The 12,712-nt window shown below is 42.8% G+C and overlaps 1 protein-coding gene across 4 annotated transcripts in view; it reads left to right on the plus strand.

Moving 5' to 3' along the window:
- Nucleotides 1-12,712, plus strand: part of Tmtc2 (transmembrane O-mannosyltransferase targeting cadherins 2) — a 531,775-nt gene that overhangs the window by 130,969 nt on the left and 388,094 nt on the right. The window contains exon 1 of one of the 4 annotated variants that reach the window (XM_021246525.2): nucleotides 7,081-7,851. The exons of 2 other annotated variants lie outside the window; for them this stretch is intronic. In XM_021246525.2, the coding sequence (XP_021102184.2) occupies nucleotides 7,845-7,851 (7 nt within the window). In that variant the 5' untranslated portion in view covers nucleotides 7,081-7,844. Of the gene's footprint in view, nucleotides 1-7,080; nucleotides 7,852-12,712 lie in introns of those variants that run through there. One more of the 4 variants, XM_004867531.4, reaches the window with a different exon arrangement.

The raw sequence follows: 12,712 nt of genomic DNA on the forward strand, positions 1-12,712 counted from the left end.
AAAAGTAACTAAGACAAGAGTCCAGTGATTTGAAAGGACACATCACCAGAGAAGATGTATGGATTGAAAATTGGCCCAAGAAAAGATGCTGAACCTTGTAAGTGTTAGGGAAATGAAAATTAAAACTATAATGAGAAACCACTACACATGTACTAGAAGGTCTAAAATTAAAATGACTGATGTTTGTTGGAATAGAAAATGGTCTTACCACTTGGGAAAACAGTCTTGTAGTTTCTTAAAACATGAAACACTACTGACCATGTCTCAGCCACCCTGCTCCTAGGAATTCACTCAAGAGATACAAAAGTTTGTGTCCACACAAAGATTTTTGTGAATGTTCATAGATGCATTGTTTCCAAGAGCTAAAAACTACAAACAACTCAAATGTTCATCCACAGGTATGTGGCTAAAGAAATTGTGATACAGCCACACAATAGAATATTTATCAGAAATAAAAAGAAATGATCTATTAATATGCACAAAACATGAATAAATATTCAAATAGCTATGTAGTGTAAAGACACCAAATGAAAAAAGAAAAAAGACCACAAAGTGTGATTTCCTTATATAAAATTCTAGAAAATGTGAATTCATATGTAGTGAAAAAATGCAGATTAAAGCTAGGTATAGTGAGTGGTTCACACCTGTATTCCCAGTTCCCTGGGAGGCAGAAGCAGGAATAAAATCAAAAGGCAGTGGATGTAACTCCTTAGTTGCTGGGTATATTCTCCAGAAGGGGTGGGGAGAACAGATTATTGGCTATGTCTCATATTTGCAATATAAATCAGGGGTGACCCTTGACCAAATTATCACAGGCAATGATTGGAACCTTTGAGGCCAGCACTGGCATGTGATTAACTGCAGGGAATAAGTTAGAGAGGGAGGAGAGCTTCTGGACTTAGGTTCTCCACTGGTGCCTAGATTGGAACTGATGTGTTCAATGTCCTGTGCATCATTTCTCCACTTCCATCCAAGGACCAAATTTCCAGAACTGACTGCCAGAAAATAAGTGTCTTAGCTTCAAATTTGTCATTGAACACAATCTACTTCATTAGTCTGTATATCTGAGGGGATGTTTTTGCAACATATATGAAAATGACATTATCGTTTTGTCAATTAATTTTTAAATGCTTTGTAGGAGCAAAATACAGTATGCCAAAATGAAAAAATACATGTAACAGGATAGAAAAATGATGAAAGCCAGCATTTATTTGGAATATAAAATATAGGATGGTAGACGTCTACATGTAATCTACAAATACATAATTAACTGATAATCACTAAATATGTAATAATTTTACAAGTTACAAGATACCTAAGATTTTATTTTATTTTATTTATTTTTATTTATTTATTTTTTGAAACAGAGTTTCACTATGTAATCCAGGCCAGCCTTGAACTTGCTATGTAGACCAGGCTGGCCGTGAAGCTGTGGTTCTTCTGCAACAGATTCTAGAGAGAGCTGGGATTACAGGCATGGGACACCTTCCTCAGCTCCTTAGCCTTTTAAGTGAGCACCTTTATTAAACCTACAGCAAAGTTTTAAGTATACAGACCTTCTGTAATTTATTATTAAATTAATAGACCAAACTGCAAAGAGACTTTCTAGTCATTTCACAGGAATAATAAATGGAAAGGAAGGTGTATTGGAAAATGTTTCAAAGATTCATGTTGGGCTGAACATTAAGGCAAAAATTCATAGAAAACTGTTTAATTTAAATTAATACATCAAAACATGTCTTAGGTGGAAATTTATAGTGAGTTTGTTAGCATAATATTAACTTATAAATTCAGTAATTGGCTTTCCAGTTTGTAATTTACACCAATACTTTCATTATTGTGTTGGAATTTGGGTTATGTTATTTATCCCAAGGTTTTTTCTAATCGATGGTATGGATTATGCTAGGAAAATGTATATGCATAATTTAAATACATTTGTTATTAAAATATGTGAGTGTATTTTGTATGGGATGGTTTCCGTTATAAATTAGAGCATAGAATTACAAGATTTCATATCAGATTGGGGAAAAATCTGGCAAAAGTGGTTTAAAAAAAGACTCCCACAGCATTTTATCTACAGTGATCTGAGGGAAGGTAGAAGATGCAGAATCTGATATTCAGAGCACCTTAGCTCTAGCTAGGAATCCCTTCCTTTGAAGCAGATCCTGGGGGGATGTGGCCTTTTGAATGGGAAAACATGTAGCAGGACTTTAGTTACAGTGCAGACTTTAGGATTCAAATGACCTAAGTTCAAATGTTAGTTTCACCACTTAGAGGCTTTTAAGTCTGAGTATTCTTAGACTTGAAGGATCCCCTTTGCCTCTATTTCCTGATCTGTAAAATAAGGATAGTGATGGTCATTACCCGCCTAGGATAAAGTGAGATAATAAATGCAAGGTGTTCAGTACCATGCCTCATATCTAAAAGTAGCTGGCAGGTATCTTCTATGTAAATAAAAGCGGGGAGCAGAGCAAGTCAGAGAATCTTACTCAGGACTAAAGCTTTGACCAGTGTGAGGATGTTGGCAACTGGCCTCACATGAAACCTACTGTAAGGCCCACAGGTGGGGGGCTGATAGGAGGCCTCACAGCTTCTGCTTTGCTGACTAACGGAGCAGTTACTAATTGAATGTACTGTTAATTAATACTGAGTTAAATTTCAACTGCTCAGTAGTCACGTGTAGGTAATGGCTACTATACTGGACATCATAGGCACAAAACATCCATTGCAGAAAGTTCTATTGGAGAATGCTGGCTTAACAGGTCCTTGTTGAGCTGAACATCAGGCAAAATTCATGAACAACTGGTTATTTGAATCACTGGTTATTTGAAACTAACATCCACATCAAAACTAATTTTTCCTCTACTCTTTTTTATTTTACAGAGTCTAAGGCTTATCAAAACTGTTATCCAAGAGGCTGTGCAAGTTTTCAAGATGTTAGAATATTTTTATCACTGTTTATAGCAGTTTATGTGAATGCGTTCAGAGAGATTTTATGAAGGAGGAGGTCCTTGCTTTTTCTTGATTGAGTTTCTGAATTCTATCATTAGCCTCAATATCTCTGCAATTATCCTTATCTAGGTATTACTGTGTTATTTCTACGCTCCTCCTCCTCCTCTTCTTTCCCCCACCCCCAGAGCCTCTGAATTGGAAGCTGTGGAAACTGAGATTCTTAAAGTGATCATTATTTTGGTAGCAGCTGGTTTTTAGCAGGCCCAGTTTTGTGACAGAGGTGACAGGATCTGTTTCTGTGGCTGTATTGTCCTAATTATATTCTTAATGGATCACAAGGCTTGAGGTAAAATGATGCTATACACTATAGTGTCTGCAGGGCAGCACTTTATCGTATGCTGGGAAACATCTAAATGTAACATGTGCAGCCAATGGATTTGCTGTCATTATTTAACCAAGCAGCCCATGTGCCTCTTTCGGCTCCCTGACCCACATTTCATCCATGCTCTGCTGTTTTTCTCCTGCAGGGTTATTTCCTGAGCAAAGCCCAGACCTTATGAATCCCACAGCAGAGAGCTCTGTTCTGAACTCCCTAAACAGGCAGTTTCACCTGCTATGCTAGTGTTTTTCTGCTACCTAGTCAATCTGTTAAGATTTTAGCAGGAGATTCCTCGATACCTTTTCAGAAAACATATGGGAGACTGTAATTACTTTGGCCTGCTACAATTTTAGAATTGAGAGGGTAAGGAAGAGGTGCAAATCTTCTGTTCATAAATAGCCAAATCTGTGGGCATTTTAAAAAGCATTCAGTGCAGCACAAGAGAATTTATGTGCCATATTTCACCCTTGGCTCACTTTCCAAATGAATTGTTCAAAGAGAAGTTATATTAGGACAAATAGAAATGACGACCAACACCAGATGTGGAATTTTTAGTTAATATTTATGCAACACCCAAAGGGAAGATGGTGTTGCACAATAAACTAAAAATGTCTTAGGCAAATAAGGAAATCTTTACCCTGAGGGACTGGCACTGCAAAGGTATGAATTATACAACAAAGGAATGGGAATGCAGAACAAATGTAGCGTAGGTCTGGGCGACTATAAAAAGGAATTCATTGAGGAAGTGGTGAGGTAGCAGATGTGTGGAACCTACTAGGGAAAATAAGGGCTTAGCACTTTTTTGGCCAATCTTGTGTCTAAGGTAGAAAACTCAAGCCAACTAGCCTAATTTCCTTCATCTGTGGAAAGCAACAGTAGCTTTAAATAGTACACATAAAATTCAGAACTGAAACAGCAATTTCACATTGGTAAGTACACCTTAATAAACTCAAATGCTATGTCCCCAGATTTTAAGTGATCTCCAAGGATAGTGATGACATCTTTAATGCGATTTTCCCCCCACAGTTGTTCGAGAAGGTAGAAAAAGCAGGAATTGGCTGCTTCTCCGCTCTTGGAGAGCAATTTGAGAGATTGTGGCTCAATGCACTGGCAGGATATTGAGGCCCATGTTAAATTATAATAGAAAGTTTGTTAAAAGCAACTGGATTTCTCAAGCATAGCTGGAATTTCAGCCTTTTATTTATCAGGGATGGTGCGATGTACCACTTTATGGCATATCTCACTGTAGTCCTCTAAATTTCCTATTCAGAGGAGTTGGAGGGGGCGGAGAGGAGGAAAGATGGAAGAAGGAAGAAATAAATATTTAAAACTACGGGAGCTTTGAGACAGCTCTGGAAAATGCTTATAAGCTTTTAGTGCATTGAACTCAAAGCTCTTTAGTATTTTTATGCCTCGGAATCTTCTTAATTATTGAAGAGAGTTGTTCATGTGTGACTTCCCCACCCTGGTATTTTTGAGTTGATGCACTTTTAATAATTTTTAACCTACTTCCTCTCTCTTCCCTTTGTCAGTCCTTCACAATCTTTAACGTTGATGATAATCAGTTTTTCTCTCACGATAGATATTTGCAGATTTTCTGCTATAGTCTCTACTAATTACATTATTTGCTTATTTATTGTCAACATTTTAAGAAGTTTTTTCTACATGCCCAGATGACATGGGCTGTAGATATTAAGTCTAAAACAAGATTGATAAGGTCTCCACCCTCACAAAGCTTCCATTCAAGAAGTAATTTTGATTCTAATATATACTATGAAGAAAACAATACAGGGTGGTAGAATAAAGATTGATGGGTGTGTGTGTCAGGCTACTTTATAGAGTGTGGGCTAGGAAAGACTTTTTGAGGTAGCGGCATTTAATCTAAGACCTAACAGTGAGAAGGAGCCAGAGAAAGTCTGCGGAGAAAGCATTTCATGCAGGAGGAAGAGAGTTTCTAAGAAGGATGTATGCCTTGTGCACATAATGTGAACACAAGAGGTAGTCAGGACCAAAAGAGCCACAGTAAGAACTGGTGCTTTATTCATTGTGCAATGGACAGTTTCCGAACATTTTAAGTGGAGAGTTTGTAGTTTTCAGTCTTCTGTCTAGTGTCTGCAGTTAAGACGAGGGAGAAGGAGGGATTACAGAGGAGGAAGTCCACTACATTACATTAGTCCACGTAGGAGATGAGGATAGCTTGGACTAGGATTGGAGGAGTGTGGATGAGTGGGATATGTTTTGGATAAGTGCCCAGGTTAGTTAACAGGAAAAAGAGGAAGTTGGAGACTATAATAATAACGGTTAACACTCCTATTCCTTTTCCAGGGTCCTACTAGGTGCTTTATTCCTGCTGACTCCTCTACACATACTACGATACTTACATAAGTCCAGCAGACCCATGGACCAATTGATACGATTTTAAACACTTTTAAACAATGAGCAGAATCAATCACTGTCTTTAATGATATAATTTCTTTCTACGTATGTTTTTGTTTTGCGCTGCGCACACAATTTGTCTTTTGTGGATAATAAATATCAGTTCATCTGTGCCTGTTCAGATTTTCCAGATTTCCTTGTAAGGTCAGGAAAAGAGGCAGCTTTGTTTTGTAGGCTCCCACACTTTTCCGTTCCTTGCCAGTCATCGGGGAGCTGAATTGCTCGCCGCGCTTTCTTGGGAGAGCTTGAGGGTTAGGGGCCGCTCCTTCAGTGGGGTCAAACTGGCCGGCACCGAAAAATTTGTTTCCTCATGCCTTGTGATTGACATGCAGCAGGGGGCGCTGCAGTAGTGTTCAACGTGGTCCAAGCGCGCCACTAGCTGGGCCGGAGGGGACAAGCCAGGAGGAGGTGTGGCACACAGCTGGCGGTCCTCTTAGGTCTTGCAACTTTAGTACCCAGAGCTCGTTCTACCCGGGCCATTCTTCTATCCCATATTTCATCATGTTGGATGCCTTCCATCCAGTCCCGCGTCCGGGAGGAAAGGAAAGGGCAGTAGCTCTCCAGTTACTAGCCTCGAGGACAGCGCCGTGCAGGGTTGCGCTCGCGGCGTCTCTCGGTTCAGCCTGACAGTCCTGAGACCGCCAAAGGCACCGCACCCGCCATCGCTGCGGGGAGTGTGCGTGTGTGTGTGCGCGCGCCTGTATTTCTTCCCCCTTCTTGGAACCTTTCTTCTATTGGGGGCACATTTCGTCTTTCCACTGACACTGGGGTGGACGGCAGGGTGGGTTAAGAGCTGAAATCTGCCCCCGGAGATGCCTCCCAAGCTCTCCATTACGGCCTTTCTCTCCAGGTCGGCTCACGCGTGGCTAGCGTGTGTGAGAAATTGCGGTTACGTTCGTGGCAACTAAGGCTGCAGCATTCGCCAAACCTGTCTTTCCGCTCCGGGGTCCCAGAAGTCTCTCCAGCTGACCAGACTTGCGCCTGGCAGCGCCTGGCACACACAACGCGGGGTTTGAGACTCAGCCCGTGCCAGGCTCCGCCAGGCAGCAGCGGAGCGAGCGGCCGCCTCCCCCGGCTCCGTTCTCCTCCAGCGCCCCTCCCAGGGCGCGGGCTGCTCCTCCGGGCTGGCTTCCAGCCGCGCGCGTCCCCGTCCCGGGGGCTTTCCAGACGGGAATCGAAGGTGAAAGAAACCGGAGGGAGGCGGGAGGTGGTGGGCGGGGCCTCCAGCCGGCGGGGCAGGGTGGGTGGGGCCCTCGGGGCGGCGCTGGGTGGGGAAAGGGGCGGGGAGAAGCCGTGATGGAGGGTTGGCCACGCAGGCGCGGGGGGCCGCGTCGAGAACCCCACGCGGGAGCTGGTGGAGTCCCAGGCCACCGCCTCTCACTGCGCGGGAGAAGGGGCTGGGGCCGGGAGGGAGCCAATAAAGAGTGAATGTGTGGCGGCTGTCCTGGCGGCCCGAGTCCGTCCGAGCCACCCCGCAGCGGTGCGCCCGGGAGGCGGCGAGGGAAGGCGGTTCGCCTCGTCCCTCCCACCGCCCTCTGTCGCTCCCTTTCTCCAGCTGGTCCCAGAGCCCGGCTCGGTGCGGTCCCTCGGCCCCATCCCGCACTCTCGCACCTCCTCCGAGCCCCACTCCTCACCTAGGGCGCCCCTCACTGCCATGGGTTAGGGTGGGGGCCCGAGCCGCGTGCAGGACCAGCGCTGTGCACCCGCCGGGGGGCGCGGAGGCCGATCGCCGCTCGCCGCTCGCGGGCGCCGGCATGGGGAGCGGGGCGTGAGGAGGCACCCGGAGGACGCGGGAGCTCCGAGCCGGGCGCAGGAGGAGGCGGAGGAGAGGAGCGGCGGATGGGAAGGACCCGAGGGAGGGCGAGGCGCGAAGGTGGGGACGCGAGGGAAAAGTGCGGCCGGGAGGAGAAGGCAGCGGAAGGTGGGGATTGATGCTTCTGTGTTTTGTTGCCGCTGCTGCCCTCGCGCTGGGAGCCGAGCCGGAGGGAAGGCAGTGGAGAGATGATTGCAGAGTTGGTGAGCAGCGCTCTGGGGCTCGCCTTGTATCTCAACACCCTGAGCGCGGATTTCTGCTACGATGACAGGTAAGGGGCGATGGCTCGCGTGGGGACCCCGCGGGGAGCTCCTCGCTCTAGGACTCGGAGCGCCCGGGAGGGACGGGCCAGCACTTGCAGGTTTAGCGGCGCGCAGACCTGAACACCTCAGGCGGCCGCCTGGGACGCGAGCGCGGGGCGGGCCCGGAGTTTCCGCTCCGAGTTTGCAGCAGGTTCTGCCTCTTGCTTCTCGCCTCTTGGCAGGCGCTTAAGTTTCTTAGCGGAAATCCTGGCAATTTGGGCGAACTATTTAATGAACGTATTTTTCTTTAAAAAAAAAGAAAAACAGTCTTAGGTATTCCTTGGTGCTACAAAAGCCCAGAAGGCGATTTTACATCTGGGCTGGAAGGAAGCCGCCCCCCGCCCCCTAATAGATCTTCCCTGCAGCGTTTCCTTTTATTGATAGGACACTTTTTTAGTTCCCCAAGTTAAAGCGCAAGTTTTGACAGTTGCCAAAAAAGTGAAAAGAGAGATCGATCTTTGCTTCAACTTTCCCTTTTGTCGTGGACGGTACTTTGAGTCGAGGTAACGCCGCGGGTTGTAAATCCACCCGCCAGCCCATCCCTACCCCCCCGGCCACCTCCCTCACCAACCGGTGGGGCTGCGCTTTACAAAAGCTTCGGCTTTCCTTTCTGTTTTGAAGTTTTGCATTAGACATTTCAGAATCGCTTGTGCTAATTGGGGAAGAAGACGCCCCTAGGGACCGAAGTTGTCTTGTGCGTTTGAGTTGGTTTGGGTGGCTAATGAGTCTCGAACTCTGTTGTCAGAGAAACTGCATTGATTCCTGGAAAATGTCACAGTTGTGCTGGTGTCTCTACCTATTTTTTAAACGTTGTTAGTGTTTAGAAACTGATGAAAAGCTCCAGTAGCCATTAGGGAAAATTCCAATTTGTGCCTTTCCGGTGACTTAATCTGATTACAATTAAAACAGATGCATAATTAAAATATATTAAGGGGAACAGCACGCCTGGCTAAACTTATTAACCGTCCTGGGGTGTTTCATGCTCCATTGAAATTAAACCATCCAAAAAGTGAGCACAGATTTACTTTGACAGCTTTTCAGCAGCCTCTCTGGACTAAGGAAAGTGAATGGGTCCCCAGGGTGAGGGCGAGGCAGAGAGTGAATTTAAGCAAAGTGGTTGTAGTGGGAGGAGGTGAAGGCTGACTCTTCCCCTGGTGCGGATTAGCCATATCCTGTATTCTCTGGTGTGTGCCCACTCTGCTGCTAAAAGTGCTCAGGGATGTAAGCCTTAAATCAGCAAATCTTGGTTTACACCCACATGTCTGTTATGAAATCACCTGATAATAGGTGCAAAAATAGCCCTCAGACCCTTCTTAATGCATTTTATGTAGTGTCTGTCATAGCTTAGTTGACAGAAAGGCACTGGTAGGCATAAACTTTTCCTCAGCTTTCAAACAGTGTACTGATTTTAGCAGTTACACTGCATGCTCTGAGAAGTGTAAGCGAGGTGAGCTGAGCTGCTTCTCTATTTTCTACTTCTGTGTGAGGTGCATCTGCTATTTGTAGGACATTGATGGAAAAAGCCTTTGTTTCCAAAGATGGGTGGCTTTTCAGTAAAAGGAGCTGAGAGAGAGAGGAGAGTGAACAGTCACTGGCTGTGCTGGGGGCAGTTTGAGAAACATTTGGACCAAGAATATAAAGCTAATTTTAGAAAATGTAGTACTGTCACCATTTTAGAAGGCTATGATAAATCAAGCATTCCTATTGTACACTCTTCTTAATTGCCGTCCAGTTCCTAAAGGGGTCATGTCAGGAGAAAGTATTGTTTGGAAATTAAGGCTAAAAATTGTATATACATTTTTCTGTAGTTCTGATGCTTATTCTGTGCTCGTGAGTCATGTATCAGAAATGTTAGGACTTTATAACTTTGGGAGAATGGTGAGAGTGTGATGATAAATGAGTTGTGCTTTGATGGTCCCAATTGTCACAAGTTCTTCACATGCTATAGGTCAAATTGAGTGTTGAAATCCCCGACTTCTATTTTCGAGCTACAAAGGTGAATTTAGTGTCATGATTTTCCCATATCACATGCTTAATAGCATATGATATATAGACCTTATTTCTATACATAGGGCTAAAGTACAAATCATACTTCACTACAATTTAAAAAGTGTATTTTACTCTTCTTTCTTAGCAGAACTGCCGATGCAAACACGTGCTTTTAAATTTGTGAAATCTTCAGAGTAGCAAACTTCATTTTTATATATCCTAGAAATTATGACACATATGTTAAAGGAGTACTCAACTCATTGGTTGTTATGCACAGCACATTAAAATGATTCATTACCAAGGTGCGCTGTAAATTGTGACTCCCATATTTTCTTGCTAAGTACTGGAACTCACTGGTGTGTGAATGGGAAAGAGCTGGGGAGCCAAGTGGGAACCGCAGGATGCTGATAACTGTTTATTTACACAACTCCATTGCAGACTGGAAAGATTCATGTTTCAAGTGTTTCTTAGATTGCATCTGTGGATTCTTCTGCCCCCCAGGAACTTTTGAAAAACTCAGTTCTGAAAGAACAGGCCAAGGCTGCAAGCGAAGAGAGCAGTGCTCAAGGAGGGAGATGGCTCTGAGGCCTGACTTGCCTAACTAAATCAAGACCCTGCCTTTGAGCCGGAAGAGTCTGGCATTGATATTAGGAGGGCCTCCTATTGCTTTAGCTTAAACATTATTGCTGTGGCACTTCTCAAAGTTATCATTGCTTTTAAATATAGTGATCAAGTTTACTTCATAAACTATATAGTTACTTTCAATGTTTGATGTAGCTTGGTTGAAATTAAGTGGTAACATGAAACTTTATTAAAGCAAAATCAATTTCCCTATGGTAAAATTTAGTATTTTACAAGTGTTTCTGTGCTGAATCTAAGATGTGTATGATGAGTGGAAACACACAGTGGAAGAGTAGAATCCACAGTATCGGATGATAAAGCACACTTTAATTCCTCCTTCCCTTGCCTTCAATATGTATTACACATATATGTATGTGTATGTATATATGTATGTATTACACACATATATGTGTGTGTAATGACTGTGTTGAATCTGAAGTTGTGGTTAGAGGAACATTGGGATTTTAAATATGCAATCTTTGCCAAATTTTATGTCATGTTGTATGTGACTCCTTGAAGGAGTTGCTCTTATTTTCTAGAGAAATTTGGTGTTTAGGTGAGTGGAAAAAATCTTGCTGACCCCAATTCTCTGCTTTCCTATATGTTTGTTGAGGAAGACATAGTGTCATTTTTTAATAATACTACTGTAAGTTTCTCATGGAAATAACACTGAGAAGTCATTTTACTTCAAAGAAAACAGGTAAATCACGAATGTTTTGAAGTCTGATCTCATTTTGCTCATATTATCTAATTAATGACATTCCCTTTTATGATACACAAATAAATAAGGTAATGTAATTTCTGCATATTTTTAATTCTCATGTGAGTAAAGTAATTCATTAAAGAAAATATATTTACAGAAGATATTTGAAGATTTTTTTTTTTTTATTGTCCATTTTGGATTTAGTAAACCCAGCCTTGATCATTAACATTACTTAGAGGTCTCTTAGCTATTCCATTGCACAGTAATTGTCTGAAGCTTGGGGAAACAATTTCACAGCAGAAATTTCCACTCTAGTGGAAAAGTATCTGGTGCATGACTGAGATCCCAGCACTCTGGGAGGCTGAGGCAAGAGGATTACAAGTTCCAGCCCAGCCTGGGCGATTTAAAAGAATAAAAAGAATAAATAGGGTTGCTGAGTTGCTCAGTGTGAAGGTCATGAGTTCAGTCTCCACTACCAAAAAATAAAACTCTTAATAGTACATTCCTAGTTTAGTTTTTTAGTTTGGATGTGAAGGTAAATCTTAATTTTTGTAGAAACACTAGTTAAGGTTTTCTCCATAATGATTTTAACTGACATTATTTTAAAGAAGCAATTGATTAAAGGGATATTAATAACATTTTAAGAATCAACTTTTTTTCCCCTTGAAAAATACTGAACTACTGCTTCTGCTTGGTCTTTTAATATTACTGTTAGTTTGGGTTTTGGACCTGATATGATAAGAATCCCTCCTGAGGTGATCAACCACTCTGCTAATTTCTGTCTAAAAGCATCTCTCCAATGCATTTACCTCGGACTAATCTGGAATTGGTATCTTAAAATTCCAGTGTATTGATGGCAGGCCCTGTATTTAGTAAATGCATATGTATGGAAAGACTTACTAAGAAATTAAATGGAGGTGTTGCCTTGTATCAGAGCTTGTCTTACTAAGTCATTATTAGAAGGCGGCTATGTGTACAGGAGTGTTATTTTACCATTTATTTTCCTTTCCAGTTTATAATATAGTGAAAAAAAATGGAGCTGGGAACAATTTATGAACTATTTTGAATATGCTCCCCCTTCCCCCCATGTGTTAGTTGTTTGAACAAATCTCTTTGCAGATGGTTCATTTTGCTCTTTTGACCAAGTGTATCTCTTACTGGAAAATTAAAATTACAAAGTGAACTCCGTATGGACTGCTTTGGTTTACCTCCATTGATCCTGTCACGTGGTATTTACCAAAACAGATGACCCAAATACAAGACTGGATAGACATGGAAAAATGCTAAGGGGAAAATCACTTGCCAGCCATCTGTCTCTTAGTTGTTTTCATACATACACATACACACGCACACCACACACACACACACACACACACAACACACACACTTAAATTAATTTACATTGGTGATTCATCTGCACTTGGTTTCTCCCCTGTGGTGACACTGAATTCTGTACCGTTACCATTCTGAAATAGCTACAACCTTTTGGATCCAGCATGAGTCTCTTTGGTGCTGCT

The sequence above is a fragment of the Heterocephalus glaber genome, unplaced genomic scaffold (genome assembly GCF_053883595.1).
Source record: "Heterocephalus glaber isolate CG9 unplaced genomic scaffold, H.glaber_assembly_v1.0 deba00001572, whole genome shotgun sequence".
Lineage (NCBI taxonomy): Eukaryota > Metazoa > Chordata > Mammalia > Rodentia > Bathyergidae > Heterocephalus > Heterocephalus glaber.